The sequence below is a fragment of the Sebastes umbrosus genome, chromosome 17 (genome assembly GCF_015220745.1).
Source record: "Sebastes umbrosus isolate fSebUmb1 chromosome 17, fSebUmb1.pri, whole genome shotgun sequence".
Taxonomy (NCBI): Eukaryota; Metazoa; Chordata; class Actinopteri; order Perciformes; family Sebastidae; genus Sebastes; species Sebastes umbrosus.
The window spans coordinates 28736950-28757644 of NC_051285.1; the positions used below are offsets into that span (position 1 = coordinate 28736950).

General features: G+C 41.5%; 1 protein-coding gene across 5 annotated transcripts in view; it reads left to right on the plus strand.

Annotated features, from left to right (window-relative positions):
- ntm (neurotrimin) overlaps positions 1-20695 on the plus strand; it is a 398233-nt gene that overhangs the window by 342886 nt on the left and 34652 nt on the right. For all 5 annotated transcript variants that reach the window (XR_005203765.1, XM_037747921.1, XM_037747920.1 and 2 more), the window contains one exon: positions 11799-11924. Coding sequence is in view for 4 of the 5 variants with exons in the window: in XM_037747921.1 (XP_037603849.1) it covers positions 11799-11924 (126 nt within the window). In the remaining variant the exon portion in view is untranslated. The remainder of the gene's footprint in view (positions 1-11798; positions 11925-20695) is intronic.

Below are 20695 nucleotides of genomic sequence, written 5' to 3' on the forward strand. Positions count from 1 at the left end.
TCAAGGAGAGGGAGGGAGGGGAGTGTGATCCTCATTCACTACGTTAGGTGAGGTTAATGGGCAACACCAGATGGTAAGATCCTTTGGCTAAAATGATGTGTGGAGTTGCGATGAGTGTCCTCATAGAGATGCAAGGCACAGCGAGGTGCACAAATCATAATGGCACAGTTTAAAGCTCCCAGTTCGCTAAGCGGATGATTCATCTAACATAAGGTGCTGCTCATAAGATACCATCCTCAAAGCTACGTTTGGATTTCTTATGCTCTCAATTTTCTCTCTGCAACACGATGCCAAATAAGAGAAATGTAACAATAAGGACACAGTACAGTTCAACCACCTGCATTTTAATACCACATCGCTGTTAATTGACTTTAGCTGTCTTTTATTGATCAAAATATTGAATTATGAAAATAGTACAGATTGTAACACTCATTATTTTGGTTTAAATAAGTTTGCTTCAAAGTATAGTGTCCGTCTATTCATTTCATTTTATGAAATTTGACACAGTTAAAATCTCAGCATCCTGGAAAGTAGTGTGATGATTGTTTTTATTCCTATGACAACCATAAAAATAGACAGCCCCTCTAATTTTCAAGCAACACCTTTGATTGGGACAACAGAGAAGAAAATCTACTAAGCTTTGTTTTACAGTTATAAACGCGTCCACCTACACTGCTCTATATCTTTTGAAGAAACTAATAACAAGCTATTATATACAAACAAAATCTAAACACCTTCTCTTGGAAATACAACTGCTGACAATATGTTGCATGATTCTGCACAAATGTCCCATATGTGAAAATTAAGAAGATTCATCTTAGTTGTCATCATGAAGTGATGCAAATATAATGACGAACTGTTATTGTCCTCAAAAAAGCTGAAGCAATATCTGGCTCTGCAGAAAGCACAATTTGAATATAAATGAAAAAAAAAACTCCCAGTCTGCTCAACATTCATGAGATTTATGGGCCAGCATCACAACAGTCCCATATAATGTATACACATACATAGATGCTAAGTACAGTTTCCAGTCAAACGAACAGACATTAGTTTAACTGTTGAATGAAACACCTCGGCCAAAACCACAAACTTATTGTTGTTCTTATTCCTTGGTTAGTGGGATTTTTGGATGAAAAACACATGTGCATTTATGAAATTGGTATTTTGTCTTCCTTTCTCCAACTTTTATGCCTCTAGACTGGCGACAGCAGTTAAACAATCAGCCTACAGAAAACAAAAACATTAAAAAACAACATCTTTATTATTATGTTATCTGCCTTTTTGGAGTTGAAAAGCTCCACAATGGTCCGCGGGCGTAGCTGGAGAGCCGACCAGTCACGCTCACAGACCGGCTACAGAGCAGCAGAGTGGCGAGGGAAAGAGCGGTCTCTGATGGGGCAGAGAGATAACCTGCTGAGACAACATGACCCTTTTTAACATTACACTAATATCTGGAGTCCACTGTTTTGTTGCTGTAACTGAAAAAGCAGTTTGAGTCAATTTTGTCGAGCAATGTTTTATATTTCCCATCTCCCCTCGTTGATAATCCTGTTTGTCTGACTTCACTATGATCTGGTAGGATAAGTTGTTTAAATCTGCAGTATATATTTATATATACATATTAGTGACAAGCAAAACAAGTCAAAGTTGTATTTTCTGATAATATTGCAAAAGTGGTACAAGTACAGTTTATTGTCCAGAGCTGGTTTAAAGTCTAAAGCCTGGCCTATAGCATACTGCAAAATAAATTGCTTTTACTGTTTCATACTGCATACTACTGAGGATCGCAGTATACAGTATGTATATTGCATACTGCGTTCCTCAGTAGTATGGAGTAGGCAGTTTTGAATACAGCCTGATTGGTCTTCTTGTCTGCATTCAAAGTGCTGACTGGCTCACAAGTACAACCTTATACAACCAAGTTAGAGTTTGACTTTGGAGGTAAAACTTTTTCGTTGTCTTCATAAAAAGTCCAAAAATGTATACAAAAAAAAACACCTCACATAATGTTAATAAAATGTCACAGAATAAGAATATCTGAATAACTAATTTTTGACAAAAAAGTTGTCTGGAACCTGATAATCCCAAGGAGACAGAATGTAAGAATACAATACTGTATGTGTTATTTCTGCTGCTGCAACTCTCTACCGAACAACAATGAAAGTATTTGCCACCTGAAGCCCATTCTCCAGTTATCCAGTCTTGTAGCAGATGGTGTAGAAAGTAAAGCCCTCCAGGATAGTCTATTACCTACAGATTTTTTTTTTTTTTTTACAGCCCACACATAAAGCTTTGCTTATAAAAACACTTACTGTATTGTAGAGTATGTTCTTCAAATGATTCTTGCCAAAAAATAGTTCTTGTGGCGCAGCTTGAGGATGATATCAGTCTGTTAGTTCATCCTACACTTTGATTCAGAGCATATATATATCAACAAACTACTAAACAGGTTGCCATGACGGTAAGATGGTCCACCGTTTTGGTCCAGACTGAAATATCTAATACAATATTCACATACAATTTGGTACAGATAACCGCGGAGTCCAGAGGACAGAGACTAGTGACTTTAGCGATCCCCGTATGTTTTCATGTAATGCCGTCAGCAGGTCAAAGTTTTCACTTATCCTGTGAAATATATCAACATCTAATGGATGGATTCGCCCACATTCTGTACAGACATTAATGGTCCCCAAATGATGAAGCCAAATAACATCAGGGATCCCTTGACGTTAGGATCAGCTAAACATAGGCACAACATTTAGCTCAAAGCACCTCTTGTACAACCTCAGAGAGCTGCTACCATGGCCGTAGCCTTTCTGTCGTGTTAAACCCAAAACCAAACCAATAAGGGTTGACAAATAGAGAAAGATACCAGTGTGGCAATATGTGATCTTCCATCTAACCTTTTCATGTTGTGATGAGTAACTAACATGCATCATGTTTGTTACCTGAGCGGCTTGTCAATAAAATGAGAATAGCTGGTCCACCTTAACAGCCCACCTTAAGTAAGCCTGAGCTGAAGTTATTGATAACTTCGGGGCTAACCTTTCTTCACCAGCAGGCAGCAAGCAAGACACGGGAACTTGGCTTGGGTCTTGAGGAGTTCTAGCATTTATTCACCGAACTTACTACACAGCTTGGTTGAGGTTCACAGCTATAACGTTACTGCTACTCACCGTCACACAACACGCTCTCTTTCTCTCTCTCGGCAGACCGCATACTCACTAACGTTACGCCACTAGCACCGCTCACTAACGGCGCTCGTTTCCTCGTCATGATTCTTTTTTAATTTAGTCAGGGGCAGTGTAGACATTGCCGTCACCTCATGTCAGTGTGCCCATCCATGTGGAAAGCGTAACCAAAGCTTAACGCCGCCAGCACTGTTTGGATGTTTAGGAACGAGGTGCGCTTGGACGGAAACGGTGAAACAGACGTGCCATAGGGATTTCAAACTAAAGGCATAACTTAAAGATGATGATACGTATAGATGTTTTCACTTTGCATCAATGATATTGGATCGTTGATCATTGAATAGATAGATCGATCTGGATCGATGGATTGTTACATCCCTATTTTTTGACAAGACGGACAATGGAGCACATTCTGTTTATGTTTTTGTCATGCACCCAGAAGGTGCTTGCAGCAGACAAGAGAACACACAGTATCCCTGCAGTTTACAGTAAACAGCTTCCAGATGGTTGGCTCTATTGGTTCATCCTCATACATTCAGTAGACCTACATGATACATAATATTCAGGTCATATTAATTTTCACGCTCTATCACTGTCATTTCAGATCGTCCCTTCAGACTGCTCCGTACGGATGCGTTTAGGTTTACTATCTTTAAAAGCACATATGTTGTGGGCTTATCCAGACTCTCGTGTGATCTTACATTATTTATTGCAAAGCAACCCATCAACCAAATAACTACAAAAAAAATCGAGAAATAACTGGAAATGTGTTTGTAAAAAATGTATATATTTATTCAGTGCAGAAGAGATATATGACTTCATCAAGGTGTAGCACCGAAGAGAGGAAAACTGAAATCACATTGCCGTCACCCTTTCAATGTCCACCAAAGTATACACAAACAGTAGACAGTTTGATATGATTTGTTCACTGTTAAACTATATTTTACTGCATAAAATCATATTTAGATTAAATCCTTTTTAAATTAATTTAATTAAATTAAAAGTTAAATCCTCCTAACATTGTATTACAATATGTTATAATCATCTACCTCCACATTTTAGCACGCTGGTAGGCCTTAATACTTTTCCTAGAATTCCAATATTATTGCAGATTTGAATTGAACTGTCTTGACAGCATAAATAGTGACATGGCTGTCATCACTGTGTGATTCTGCAGAGCCAGCTTTTGTTGGAAGTGACACAACACACTGAATCATTATCCTGTGTCCCTTTTAGAAAACTCTGCATTGGGTGCGCTGAGAAATAATGAGAGAGATGTTTGTCCAGTGCGCTGATGAATCCTTCTTTCATCCCAGCTACAAAATACTCATTAATACTGCTGCCAAAAAAAAGTTTCCAGAGTCCAGCTTGTGCAGTTTGGATAAACTCTGATCCATGTGGACAGTGTAGGCTTCATTACTGTTAATATGTGATACTCAATCAATCCCTGTAGGAACATTTTTATCTCACCCCCCAGTATGTGAGGTCAGAGAGGCAGCCCTGGAGCCGGTAGAGATTTAGTTCACCTCAAGGTTACACAGGGATTTGACCTCTGGTTATCCAGCTGAAATATGAGTGACCACAACACAATTAGACTCCGATACCTCCGTTCACCATGTAACTCCTCCCAAAGATGTCAGGGAGTAGCTGTTTATCTGGCTGTTTTGTCTTGCAGCATTATGAAAATGTGTCCTTGTGTCCCATGAATATTTAAGAACACTCAAGAGAAATCTAGTGTAACAATACATGGACTGGCTGTGTCACTGGGAAATGTTAACAGTGCGTGGGTGAAGCACCATCTGAAGGAGAGTTTTCTGTTTGCTTTCTCTTTGTCAGTCCCGATTCTAGACATGCACACAAAGCAGAGTTTCCCACAGAATTTGATTATATTTGTGGCAGTAGCTGACGGACGGACGGAATAAATAATATAAGCTGCATCCTACTAGCTAGGCTCTAATAAATTAAACTTTTGCATTAGAAGAATGTTATAATTAACGTAACTCACATACCAAACAACGGTGGAGCAACGCCGACACGCCGTCCTCATCTTATATACAACTCTCTCTTTGTAGCTGACCGGTAATTCACAGCCGTGTCTTCTAACGCCGCCGTTTCATGACTGACTCGCATTCACATTTTGCTAATATAAATATGCGGGTGGAACTCGTGCTTGCCCGCTGACTGCTCATCTCCACGGATGGAGTCGCCATTTTTAAGAACCTCGTCTGTGCCGGGCCTCGTTGCCGGGACGGATCTTCCAGTGCAGCTCTGCGCAGACGAAGCAGAGAGCGGTGTTCGGCTGCCACCAGCCTGCCCGACCTGTCGAGCGCTGGGATCACTCCCTGCGCCTTGTCAGTGCTCCCCAGTTACGTGCTGCTTCGTGGTGACCGCAGTGAGGCTACCCCTCAGGCCAAATTCCTTCTTTAGTCCCTGCGGACAAATGGATGCTTTTTGTCGGGGGACAGGGAGGCAAGGTTGCATCTGTTTCGCCCAGTTTGTGCATTGATATGTTGCGTTGAACGCACAGCCCCCACAAGGTGCACTGAACAGCTATTTGTGTGCTTCAGGGATGGTGTGGCCAGTATATCAAAGACATGTCTGCCGGGACGGCTTTGTGAGTTCATCTCCCGAGCCTACAGGCAGGCGGGAAGAGACACACTTTACGAGGAGCGTTTGAAGGCTTTTTGAGCTACTGCACCAACATAATTGTTGAGCCCCATTATTGTTAATATATATTGTTAATTCATTCATAACCATTTTATTGATATGTATATGCAAATAACCAGCCAAGCTCCTATCTGTGTCCCCAACACAATACATATATTGATGTAATATGTCCACATACAGGACATTTCCTATAGCCATTAGCATCCTGATGTGCCTACTTTTATGGGCACAGATAAATGATATCTATTTTTTGTGCGGTGTGTTAAGACTCGCTCATATCATAAAAAAACAACACACATCTGAAGGTGTCTCTGGATGTCTCAAGACATATAAATAACACATGTCTCTGGACATCTAAAGACATAGCTGGCTGCGTTTGACTCTAACAATTTCTTCTGGATGCCTCACACTTATTTTAAGTTTTCCTGAATAAATATATATATTTTTTTATTATTCCTGACAGATCCATCCGAGCTCTCTTTTTGTCATTTCCATTTCAAAGTAACAAGGACACATCTCTGTTTTTGACATTTGCGGATCATCAACTAAAAATCCTATGAATAGAGCGTCACCAGTGCTTTAACTTGTTTCAGTCACATCAGACTTGTTTGTAAGACAAAAATCTCTATGAATAATTTATTGGATGTCAGCTTAATCCCCATTTACCCTTCATGAATGACAAAAGCATACAGCGAACGTGTCAACATTGCTTCTGTTTAGCTGTGGTGCAAGAGGCCAAGGCTAAAGCACTGTTTGTGGAATCAAAACGTAAGGTTGGGTTTCAGATACGAGCTGTCAGGTTATGAAATTCTTCAACATTTTCGGATGATATTGCAAAGTATAATATACTGAATGAAGTGAAATCCTTGTTTGCTCTAAGTGTGTGATGGTTTTAAGTGTGCCATGCATCGTAACACCAGAGTGGAAATAAAAATGTATTTAGTCTGCTGCTCATTACCTGCAGTGTTACTGTTGCAATCACCTCATTGAAATGTATATAGGAATGCAGATTTGCTGATGATTGTGCACATGTCTGTCAGGTGCACAAGCATGAATACACATGGTCTGATCAGAAAGGAACATGTGAGTGGAAACTATTTGAGTTTCCCATCTGCGTAGAGCTCTGTTTAAGGTCAATATAATTACAGTAAACAGCAGAAGAGTAGAATCGCTTGTTGACCAGGATTCAGCTCACGTGACGATTAACATATCACAGCGCTTCCGTTCCCTATGTGAACCCGCCATAACTGTGTGTTCAGATAGAAACGTGTGAACATGTTCAAGTGTAGAGTTGAAAAATGTGCCTAGTCCTGGGGCTTTGTGAATCTGCTCTTAAAGCATACAGAGACGAGAGGGGGAAAAAAGGAGAGAAACTGAAGGGAAATAACAGAAAGAGTCAAGTCAAAGGCTGAGCTTCACAGGCGCAGTGCCACAGACATTACATGGTTACAGCTAATGTCTGAGCAGTCAGTACATGACCGGCTGTTTTGGGTGAAAACAAACAGTCCAGTGGTCAAATTTGTGCGAATGACCAACCCCTTTCTCCTACTAAATGATGTTCCCATACAACTAAACTGCATTCTCAATTACGTTCTGAGGACATATTTTCTCCTGAATGACGGTTGCAGTTTTAAACATGTGGTTAACGTTGTGAATTGAGACAAAACAAAACAAAACTCCTTGGTTAGATTTAGTAAAACATCGTGGTTTGGCTGAAAATAAGTCTGTTTGTTATGTTATTTAACTTACGGACGTAAATTAAAATAAGTCAACGTTGACTTTTGGTTTCACACGGGACACAAACGGTGGTCTCCTGGGTGAAAGTTCTGTGTTTGTTTGACCCGTCCACCCCGACCTCCGACCTCTGCAGACTTCGGTGGACTTTGATTAGAAACGTATTTGTTTTACGTCAAAAACAAACATTTTCCAGGAAGAAAATGTGTTTCCCTAGACACGCAATTAACAATGCAGTTCTGTTGTATGGGAACATCAAACAAGCGGACCTTGTTTGCTACAACCTGCAATGACGTGTCTCTTTGCATCACAACGTTTGCATTAGTGGGGACATGACATCCAGATGAAACTCAGTTTAAACTGACCTGCTGCTTTTGAAAATAATGTGAAATGGTATTGTTTGATTCAGGAGAGCTTTACTGTGTATCCAATACAGGCAAACATACTGTATCTAACAGGGAAGGAAACAGCATACCGGTACTTGTACATCATATTTTGAACCTCTCTCACCACGAAGCTCTGTCTCCTAAAAATTACGTTCATAGATATAAACTGCATTGTGTTTTAGATGTATCACAAAAAAGGTTTGTAGTGATAGTCTGCAGAGTCTGCGTAGGGACTTCGGAGTGGTAGTTGGGTCAAACAAACACAGGACTTTCCCCCATGAGACCACTGTTCATGTCTCATTTGAAACTCAACGTCAACGTTCAATTATTAGAATTTATGTCCGTAGCTTAATAACGTAACAAACATAATCATTGTAAGCTAAACCCTGATGTACCCTGTAATTAGTTAGGGGTGATGTAACTTGTAAGTATTATCAGTTCCCCTGTCAGCTATTATGTTATGCTATCAACACTACACTACCTCTTCAGACTTACTGCGGACTTCCATCCATGTCGGTTTTTCTTGTCAAAGATGTAGGTGCCATCTGTGTGGTATTTTTTTTTTTTTCATTTAAAAGGAGTAGCTATTTGATCTCATTGTTAGAACATTTCAGTGGTTCTTTTGAGTGATCTGTAAAAACGGAAAGGGCATAACGAAGCCTGTGATCCACACATGCAGGTTTACACTCCCGATTGTAACCATCTGTCTTCACCTTGGAGCTGCACTCTCGATGGAGTCGGTAATACCTTTCCTGAACAGAGTGCTCTGTATTATAGATATATCCTTTGCTTGTTCAGAGGCAATTTGCTCTGTGCTCCTTTTAAAATCGGCGTATAAAGTTTAGCACTGAGCACTGGGGGGGATTTTTTCAAAACGGTTTCTTTGACGTCATCTACAGTACTTGAAATAACTGATGGTTTTGTCTCCTCAAAGCTTTTACATATGTCAAGTGCCCTCAGAAACGGTCTTCCTTTGGCTCGGTTAGTGCTGCATGTGAACGTTATGAACCTGGAAATGAAACTCTTCCTCCAGAGATATTTCACAGACCTTCGGCTGCATCATTTAACCACCTGCTTTGCAATTCTGCACAGTACCATTCCTCTCATGTACTGTGAATAGTTAAGGTGGTGCCTGGGAGGATCTGCCCGATAGTTCATTTAGAAGACAGCTTGATAAAGCAGTCTGCGTTGGGAAAAAGACTGGTGGTAGCCATAAAATCCTCTAGCTGCTAAGAAATCAATACATGTTTGCAGCACCTCCATGTTTATACAGCAGAAGGTGCAAACACATTCAACTCAACATGCTTTAAGAATATATATCTGAATCAATACAGTACAGTAATCCTCAGGAGCTCTTAGCAAGTGAAACAGGTGAAATTATCTAAACCCATGAAAGAAAACAACATTGCTTTTAAACTTGACAGTGTAGTTGTGGATATAGTTTTCAGAGGCTAATTTTAGCCCCGGGTAGGGTGACACTAAATCTGAGTGCCGGGAACTGGGAACAGAGCCAGCAGCGCTAGTGATCATGCTCGTTCGAACTAATGAGATGTCACACCCACAAACAATAGATTTTTCAAAGAAACTATTTGCTACAAACTCCTTCTCTGCTGTAGAATCCCTGTTTTTAATAACTGAGGAGGCAAAATGAGCAATAGCAAGTTAAATAGGTGCCGGTTTCCGTTTGTAGTCAGAGTTGAGCAATCACAAGCAGGCGTTGGTTGAATGCAGTTAAACAGTCCGTGTGGAGAGCAAAAGAGGCTGAACGCATCGGCCAAAATGCAATCTAGGAACCCACCAGCTATCGTCAGATGAGGTTTTAGTTTGTTATCGGTTTAATGTCCACTGGCTACACCGGAACCCCAGAAATATCTCCCCCGGAGGCTTATCTGTCGCTGTCAGACCAATAGCAGATGGGTTCCGAGGTTGAAGAGGTGCAAGCCCTCACCAGTGTTTGGAAATGAACTCCTAACTTGAATCTCCCAGCTCGCCCTTGCCTTCCTAGAAGGCGTAGAATTTTGTAGGGACATGTCCCTACCAATATCCAGTGACTAGTGAATTGTCCCTTGCATTAATTTTAATCCAAAAATGTAAACATAACCACTATTATCTAAGTGAAGAAGACACTGTCTTTACACTACCAGGTCTGTGCACGAAAATATACGGGACAAATCACGTCTCATATTCATTCAGTAAGTTTTGTTTTTTGGATGTGGGAGATGTTTTGAATGTGCAGAGCGTTTTGAACATGAGCAGAAATCTTGCTAAAACACATGAGCTCTTTAAGTCCAGGGGTTTATAAATTAATTTAAATGAATTAATTTATCATTGAAGTTAATGAGTTAGTTGCACATGCATATTTAAAGAGGTTACTTCCCCAAACAAAAGAAGAGGGAAGAGTAAATCATGTCTACATGTGTGTTGACTCAGCAGAGATCTACAGGAGAATAAATATGTGAAAGCAATACAGAATGATTCAGAGCCTTACTGCATTATATTCCATTATTGTTTGTATTTTATCATCTTATCTATGTCTTCCTGCAAAAACAAATTGCCCTTTACCAATTGGTTTCACTTTCACAAAGCAGGCCTTCCAGTGGAGTGAGGCAGCAGAGAACATATCTCGCTCTCTGCTTGTTGGATTCAAAGCTCAGTACCAAAAAGCTTTACTTGTCAATAGGGAATTAAAAATGTCTGACACAAAGCAGAGGGACTTAAATATGACAACGATTCAATTTGCATTTAAACATAATTTCCTTTTATTGATTTATGTGCTGCAAAAGAGGATATTGACTTAAATTTGTTTTGTTGTAGGGTATTATTCATATCTTTATGCTCAAAAACTCTGGTGAAGTGCTTGCATTATTCATTAGAAAATGTTTTACATTTGTCAGTGGGAAAAAAAGAAATGGAGGGGGTTGTCTCATAAATGAATGAGACTGACACTTCTTCCTCGTTGTACACAATTTTAACCGCGCTACCACAATGTGAATCATTCCAGCTCTACACATCACATGCACTCATCAATGATTCTTCACATTCAAACAGGCGTGGGGCATTTACAATGTGCAGCAGAATGCTAGTGTTGAGTTTGCGTTGCAAATCTCTTCCTTCAGAAACTAGCTCCTGGATCCCTTCGAGCTACCTCCCCTCACCTGCACAACCTCTTATCTACCTGCAAGTAGCACACTGGAGGTGTAGTCAGTGAAATCCCTGTCATGTTCACAAGTGCAGCACGTTTGTGCATTTTATTCTGTAGTGAGCAGATGTTGGATAATGTTATTGTTGGGAGGGGGAAATGACTTCCCCTCCGTTTGAGTCTGTTCCCCTTCGGCTCACTCAACTGACAAACTTCTCAGGCTCGTAAAACTACTAGAAATCGACAATCCACTTCAGTTCACGGGAGTTTTTTGTGCTACCTGCAAATTCCTGTGAATAGCCGTTAACCTGAACTTCCACAGCAATTTTAAAGTGCCGCTTACTGAAGAAAATCCCACTTTTAATGACAATGTGTGATTGTTTTCAATGTGTTGATGTGAGCTGTCCTTTGCCAGTTTGTATCAAATATGTCACAATAAAAAAACAATAGCAAAGCACTTTAGGAAAGTATTTAAACGTAATATTCACGAACAACTTGAAAGCAGCATTCCAGTCAAGGCTTGCGGACTTTAAAGGTTTACTCTGGCAATGTATGTAGACTGTCTGGAAGTTATAGGAGGACTTGAAAGAGACCAATTTAAAAAAAATAACTTGATGTGTTTAATTGTTATTGATTATTCCTCTTCTCCCAATTTACACATTTGTTCATTTGCTTTCACAGTACCACCAAAAATCATCAACCTGTCGAGAGATATCGTGGTAAATGAAGGCTCCAATGTCACCCTGATGTGTCAAGCCAGCGGTAAACCGGAGCCTTCCATCAGCTGGAAACTCATCTCCCCTTCAGGTACCTTGTATATCCTGTAAATAAGTGCATTAGCTGCAGACCAGTTGTCTGTTATATTCACACTTATCTCTTAAATGTAACACATTTCCTGTGCTTCCTATTTCATTTTCCTCACTGTCAACTCCCGCTGCCTCTCTCTCCCCCCCTCACCCCTCTCCATTTATCGCCCCATCTTTGACTTTGCTTGACCCCTGGTGGATTTCTCGCTTCACTTAGTACCCATCATTACCTGTTTCCAGATCATCATTACAACCTAATTGTTCGCAGGAAAGTAAACTGACCCTGTTGTTATTGGACTAATTAATTAGGATAATAGGAGGGATGTAAATGTTCTGCAGGCACTTTGAATGACATTATTAATGCAGAGAACATTAGCACAGTGTGGAGCGTTATGCATTTACAAGCATGCCTTGGCAAGTATGTCTAGAATCGGGATAGTTGCATTGTGCATGCTCAATGGCATTTATGCCATTATGCCTTACTGAAGAATGAAGGAAGCCAACTGCTATTTCTGTGTCCATGCTTCACTTAATCAGGCAAGATGTTTGCATTCATAATGAGTTACTTTTGTGCTGTCTTTTGTGTTGACGCTGGGATCTGGGAATTTGAATGTTAATATGACACAAGTGTGACAGACCTGTCTGTAAGGAGATAAGCAGCTGGGAGGGAGGAGGGGGGGGCATTGATTGGCTCTTATTTTGTGAAAAGCTACGTGCTTGTGCATATATTATTGTGCAGGCTGTGTAGAACAGACTGTTCTAACTCACACAGGCTCCGCCCTCTACTGGACTCTATGGGTAATACTCTCCTCCAGCGCATTCGCCCACTGCATTTTGCATCAACGTAGCCGGCCAATCAGGACGTTGCTACCCGAATACGTGCGGACCCCACAGTATAAACAGCGTCCCTTGATGTCAGACATCCTTTCTGTCAAAATCTGCAGGTTTTCTGCCCCCTCCCTCGTTCCTGTTGATGCTGTTAATAAAGCTGTCGTTGATAATGTATTTGAAAATGTGAACATTTGTTTTATTAAAACAAATTACATGTCTCAACGAGGACTTTCCTCCCCTCTCCCCATGTCCCTGCATGGCTTCTCATGGCATCGTATTGAGCTCAGCCAGAACCGAATGTGACATTTCATGGTTGCCCAGTGTTAATGCACTCAAAACACATACCGGCCGTCTGGCCCCACCTCCGGTAAAGGATGCAGTGGGCCTGTGCAGTCACGCCCGGCATGATCACGCTAACATAAGCGGACAGAACCGGCGGCATGAGGCTGTGTCCATTCATAAGCGTTATAACCGACGTGAGGCTGATAGAAAACACAGCTCACCCGATGGAGCAGCTTTGATTAACGTTACAGATGAGCTGTCTAATATGAGGCGTTCAAGGACCTCAAAGGCAGCTCAGTGTGTTCCACTTGCTACCCCTCGTCTTGGCCATTGTTGTGGTGAAATCACAGATCGACGCACACAAATTGTCCCCCGGGTTGACTATGGGATGGCTGTTTGCATTACCTCAGGGAGAAATACAGATCAGGCCAGCTTAACCCAGGAGGGGGAGGGAAGTACTCCCATGTCTGTTTTTCTTTCATCAACCACGACATGGGAGAACGGAGAGATGCAGTACATGCACGTGCCTGCAGGCACGGAAGGCCCATGGATGATGCATTCAATTCTATTCTATTAATACTAAGTCACATGCTCCGACTGTCGAATAACGCCACGGCTGGGTTTACATTAGAGTTAGTTGAAAGCCCGGTTCGTCACATCCTGTTGCTAAAAGGTGCCTCTGTGCGTTGGGTTGCGATGCCGAGGGGCACTTACCAAACGGTGGTATTTGAGGATTTGGAAGTGAGAATGGGTCGGTATGTGTGCATGGTAGACAGTAAAGTCAACTCCAGGTCAGTTCATCTCATTATGACAGTATTCAGTTGTATACTGATAAAGCAGCTGTAAGAAAGGCTTGATGAAGAGATGGAGTGTTTCCCAGCAGGGAGTCAGAGGAGTGAGGACGGCTGACTCATTGAAAGGAGGTGATGCGTTGTGTCTCTGGACAGTTTTGGCGTGCTGCTTTATGTGGATAAACAAAACATCGTCTCTCACTGGAGACGATGTGGTTCACCTTGCACCTTTATTGTATGTTTTCAACCTTCATAACATCAGTACTTTAATCTGTCAGTTTGTTTGAATGATGATGATGATGGTGAGACAGGTTTGGAAGAGAGGCTCAAAAGTTAAACAAGTCATTATCAACCACATAACTTGTGCTACCACTGTGCACAAGACTGACCAATGATCTTGTCAACCAACCATCTTTTCTGGTGATGTGACCTAATCATGGTGTAGGGTATTGGATGGAACATCCATGGATCCTTTCCTGCAGGAGGCTTCAATCTGTTGTGCCCCGGCTGGTCCTATGTGATTTTTGAATAAGCCTGGCTGGACCGCTGCAAGGCCCTAAAGGCATCATTACGCTCCAACATAGGTGCTTGTCAAATGGTGGAATAGTGTTTGAACACCCTTCACCCCACATCTTTACAACGTTGAATTTAGGAACTGCATCCGTCGATTTCTCGAACTTTCCTCTAGCAGACATTCACTCCCACTCCGTGCAGCAACAGACCAGGTGTGTGTAGCTGAGAAAGTATAGGATTTAAACTCTCTTCTTACATTTCTGTCACTTTGCATGTGCACAAACAAGTGCATTACTATGAATGGCCTCCAGCAAAGACTGTCTGTAAAATGTGCACTGTAACCCCCATATTTAAACCATTATCACACCCTGTTCGCTCAATATGATGGCAATTCCTGCCTTCCAATGTGGCCATTCAGAACATCTAGACATCTCTCTTTTAAACATAAGAAGCATACCCCCATCTTAATCCTCATTGTTTGAAAGTTGACTATCATTACCATGGTAAAGTATAGCACAGATCACCTCATTCTCCATCGCTCCAAGCTTTCTTGGTCCGGAAAAGACCTCATGATCCAAAGCTTGTTTGAACACAGGTAGTGCCAAAGCTTGTTTGAACACAGGTAGGGTCCAATATTCTTCTGTCCTTCTATCTAAATTACTCAGGACTAATACACCTTTGACTCTCTAGTACAAACACACCAATTATCAAATTATCCTGTGTGTAGCAAGTGAAGCAATTCAATTTACTGAACCTGGTATTTCTGAAGGACTAATCAATGTGCGTGGTGGTTCACTGGTTTCAGTGACCTGCTGGTTGACTGGATCTACTTTGTTTCACTAATGTTGGTAGGATTTGGACAGTTTTACAGATTAACATTCCATCACTTAGAAACTGAATGACGGTGCCAAATGAACAGTGGGAGCCGAGTGTGAGTGGTTCATACTGTTACAAAGAAAAAAATCAGACAGTGTTTTTTCCATCTCAGTGCTCAGGTGTTCTAGCTTATAAGAGAGTAAAAATAGGGCTTAATTAGGAAAGCTGCTCATTTGTTTTTTTGTTTTTCTTCTCTTGAACAGCCAATCAATAGCCTGTGAAAGCAACAGAGGATGTTTATCCCATTTCAATATGATCATGAACCAAATTGGACAAGTGCACCTAAAGAGGTTTTACAGGAGAGACAGAGAGTGGTCTCCTCACCCCTTTTGTAATTTTGACTCTTAATTAGGCCAATAGTGAATTAGTGAGTTAAGCAGAGGAGAGGACGGTCTGACGGAATTGACTACTGGGCCAGAGGGGGCGACACGTGTTTCCGAGGAACTATTGCTGTGAAATCTCATTAAGCGGATCCAACAGCTGGTTTCATTGCTGCTTTAACTTCCTTCGTCTGATGTGAAAAAACAGAGCTGTTTTCTCTTTAGACCTCTAAATGTGCAATCTTTTATAATTGGCTATAAATACATTTTGATGTGGGAGGAGATTGAGGAAGCTGAGTCATCCATTGTCCAAATTAGTTTCACTTCGCCATGCTGGGCTGGAAACTTTTGTGTGCTTTTTGCAATGTTCTCCCAGTGCCTGTGTGGGTTTTCTCCAGGTGCTTCGGTTTCCTCCCACAGTCTAAAGACATGCAGGTTTGGTTGATTTGCAACTCTGAGTGGAATGTTTGAGGTCAGCCAATAATGCACTTTCAACAGAGTATACCAATCATTAACTGAAAGTATTCTCACAACAAGACAAAGCTTTCCAAACGAACACACAAACTCCAAATCACCATGGAAAAGCAAAATCTCACAGCCCTTACACACCAGCCTTTTGCATGCAAAAAGCAGACAAAGTATTTTTATTATATTCTGTTCTACATTGCCCGTAGGTGTGAATGTGAGCAGTGTAAATGGTTGTCTATCTCTATGCAACCTGTCCAGGGTGTACATGTATATAGATTGTCTTTCCGTTTTATGTAGGAGAAGAAACAACTTGACAAAGTCCCTCTTTTGTAATATGCTTTATAAATGTGGATTACAAGTTGCAATCATAAGCCAGGTTTCCACCAAAACGTTCCCGGGACTTTGGGAAGATTTCTGCGAAGATTAGGCAGATTAGTCCGCTGACGTATGAAAAAGCAACATGACATGTGAAGAGGGCTGCTGGTGGTCACAGCAGTAAACACACTCTGCAGCCTGCAGTTCAGTGTGTCCGCCTGTTTACTCTAAAATAAACCTTATGTTTTGTCTTACTGTGACAATATTTACTGCTGCATATATTTGTTGATACACGTTGGGATGCAATGAATGAAATGCAGAGGAGGGAAATGACACTACGAGTGTCTGTCTCCACAGTAAATCACCTGTTGAGTGTTTGATGGTTATTTATTTGTGCTTTAAAAGTGTCGGGAGACCGACTAAAATGGTCCTAAATTGATACTCTTGAGTACGTACATGTTTATGAATGAAGCTGTGTGTGTGTTTTACCAATCAGCGACGGTCACCCCTGTAAACTCCTCTCCGAAAGTTCCAGTACTACCCCCCTCCGACCAGGCTCTTTTTGGGGGGTAAAAAGGCCCCATAAAATGTCCCAAGAACTTAAATCAGACCGTGGAACGCAATGAGTTCTTCTAAAGGTTCTTAGTTCCGGGGCAAAAGTTCCTGCAGTGGAAACGGGGCTGTTGGGGTGCCTTGATGGCTTACCACCCTATAGGGTGCCCACCATGTATTTGTGACATCAATGGTTTTGAAATGAGGTCTCCTTGCATCTCTCTCGCATCCTTCATGTTTTTTCATGGTGTGTTTTCCAATAGAGCAAACGCCTTAAAACGCATCTTATACAGAGACAGCTCAGATCTCAAACTCTGATCTCTGCTGTGCATGTGTGTACTGCAAGATAGCTGTGGTAGTGTGTGTGTGTGTGTGTGTGTGTGTGTGTGTGTGTGTGTGTGTGTGTGTGTGTGTATGTCCCTGTGTTTGTGGCCAAACTTTCACCAAGTCTGAGTTTTTTGCACAACATATTTTTCCGAGCAGCAGGCCCATTCAAAGGTATTCTTTATTCTTTGCTCATCTCAGCACTCTTCATGATCAAATGTATGCAGTGACTGGTTGCTTATGTTTATTTATCTGTTTAAAGTCCATATCTGAGAAAGTACATTGAAATTCATAGTGAATAATTATTTTTTTGCAGGCAACAACAAAACTACAATTCAGGGCTGTCTATTGTCTTTTATTTTAGTGTGGGATGAAAATGTAAATAGACTAGCGTTAGCTTGAGAAGCTGTCGTCTTGATTTTCCTCATGCAAGAAAAGAAGACAACAATGATTCAGTCTTTTATTCTTGTTTTTTCGGGGGGGTTGTTTTCCTCTCAGATTGTTCACTTTCAATGTGCTGAATTCTTGCTGCTATTTTTTTAGTAGCCTTTTTTCTTATCAGTTTCATCTCCAGTATTCGACTGGGGGCCTGATAAGCAAGCGTGGCAAGAATACACAGAGTCACACTGCACAGTTGTCCCCCCCGACTCGGAGAGAGAGCAGCAGAGCAGAGCAGAAAAATGTCCCAGTACTTCCTGTAGTCCAAACTTCTGTCTCCAGTATCTCCCAGCTGCAGAGCAACTCTCCTCCAGCCCGGGGCCATTCAGTGTGAGCCCAGCTATTGCAAGCACTCCGGGGTGTTAAAAAGAGTGAATTAAATAAATAAAGATCCTGCGCGTGTGTGTGTGTGGGTGTGTGTGTGTGTGCATAAAGATTGATGATTTCAGGCTGGGGCCGGGGCTCTCACACAGCCGTGACCCAGCTCCCCCTCACCTTTGATAGATAGATGGCTTTAGGGGCTTGTGGCGGATCAGAAGTGATCCTCGGTATCTCCCGCAGACCACACAACCTGACTGCAAAGTTTGTCAGCCCGGGCGGCCGGCCGACGCCCCGGTGCATTAAAGCAGCCGGAATGAACATGCACATGATTGAATTTGGCCCAGGAGCAATGAAGGTTTTCCACATTTGCACAGGCACTGGATGCTTGGAAAGATTCATTTGAAGTTGGAGTTGATGGAGTTGTTAGTCGTAGCAGATCGGTCCCTTTTTTGACCCCTTTGAAGGTGAAGGAAACAACTTAAATACTGATGCACCATATCGATACCGTGTGAGATGTTCGTGTTAATTTTTGCACCTGCTTAACTTTAGTCTTGAGCTAGACAATCCACATGTCGGCCATCACTGCTTGAAAATCTCCTCTACATCTACTGCACCCTTTGAGACACATTTAATGAGAGAATCTGTCACATCTTAGCACATGCTCCGGGCTGTATGATGGTAGTACGGTTAATATTAATGCTAACTCAACCATGAAGATTGGTCATTTCATGTAATCTGGTAACTCGTATAAGCGTTCTATTAAACACTGAAATATAAGTTTGAGGAACACGATTTTTTTTCATTCTCTTTAAAAAAAAATTTTTCAAAATCCTTTGATGCTTTAGATTTAGCTTTTAGGATTTAGATACTAGTTTTAATTTATTACTGTATTTGACAGGGACAGTGTATATTAATCACATTTATGAAAATATGCAGTGCCCAGGCAGGCAATAGTTAAAGCAGAGACATTCAGAATAAAAGCTTTGAAATTACAATCAACGATAAAAGCAATGAAAAAAAGTCCGAACTACATGAAGACAAGAGAGACACCGAATCAACACTACCATGACAACACAATGTTAGGACCAGAGAAGTGTGGATATTATGAGCAGCGACACGATAAGCAGGAGCTGCTCTTATACACTAAGAAACAATACCTCACTGTTCTGGAGTTCACAAGTTTGATTTGTAGTAAAGCAGGCTCTCTAAGTGCTGTTGGAGAAGAAACGGCTAGTTGGCACAGTTTCTTATGTGTTGTGGTAAGTTGTTCCAATCCTACTGGCTACTTTCCATCTGCTGTCCCTGGGCAGATAGACACTACTACCACTTACAAGTACAATTAATGCAAATACAAGAGAAACAGGAAGGCACTCCAAAATCTTAGAACAAGTCACAACAAGGAAGGAAATATTAAAAAGCCTTTATTGTAGTGGATGAATCATTAAAAAAGCCCCGACATGTTTCAACCTTTGTAGGTCGCTCTCTCTATAATGCAAGTTGAAATAGTTGCTTTTATAATCTTACTGGAATCAACTAATTGGACAGGGTTCAACCAGTCTTTTTATTGAAGTGTAATGAAAAGGTTCAACACTCAGAAGGAGTGTATCCTTCAGGTTTTTTTTAATTATTAATATTTTTTTTGGCGTGCAGAAGCAGAAACACAAAGTGTGATTCATCCTTACACGTTCTTCGTAGCTTTAACTCGCATGTCGTATCCTTCACTTACACAGCTGCTTCTCCTATCGACTAGCTGAGATACAAAAGGACTTGTAGCCTGAGAGATTAGTAGCAGCCATGATTTTCAGGTTTTTTTTTTGTATGCTCAAAAATATGCACGGGTCAAATCTAAACCGTACTGTCACAACAGATTATCTCCGCTGGCAAACCTCTTCAATAGAAGTAAAGCTGCCTTATTGCATAGCAGTAATGCACAGAAGCCGAGGCTACTGTATTCCTACCATTCTTTTTTTTTTTTTTTACTGCTCACCCCTTTAATATGTGTTTCCTTCAAAGTGAATGATGCATCAAAGGCACATTAAGAAAATTCCATATGCCAACGGCTGATAATCAGTGGAATTATTATCTATATATTTAGCTGGCACAGCGGCAGCAGGAGAGAGGCACGGTTTAAGACTGCAGCAGCAGTCGGTTGCTCTCTTTCATTGTCTCCTCAGACATCTTTTCAATAAGCGTTCTTTCTCGGCGTTTGTCGGAGTAACAAAAGCATTTGTTGCTTCTTCTTCAACACATTTCACTCCGACTTCCTTTCCCTCAAGACAACACTGATAACACCATCTCCACTCCCACTCTCTCTTTGGTTGTGTGTGCTGTTAACGGCTCCTATCTGCCATCCCGCTTCTATTTCTTTCTCACCCGTTGCTCGGGTTCATCAATTTAAATCCTGCCTCACCATATCCCCTTGTTCCCTCTCCTTAAATGCCTATATCCCTCAAGCATCTGCGCTCCTGTCTTTTCCTCCCCTCCTCCCAAGTTGTTCCCGTTGCCCTGCACACAAATATCTTTTCCATTTTGTACCCCATTTTCTTCTTTGCCCTTGAGCTTGAGGATGGCATTTCAGGGGCACAGAAAGGCTGCATTATCTTCTGCAGGCCTCTCCTGAGACTCCCTGGCCCTTTTTACTTTCTTCTCCCCACCACCTTCTCCTGTCTGGTCTCCCTGATGTCCTGCCATGTCACCTTGATGGCAGTGCACGGTAATGACTTGGTCACAAACCCAGTGGT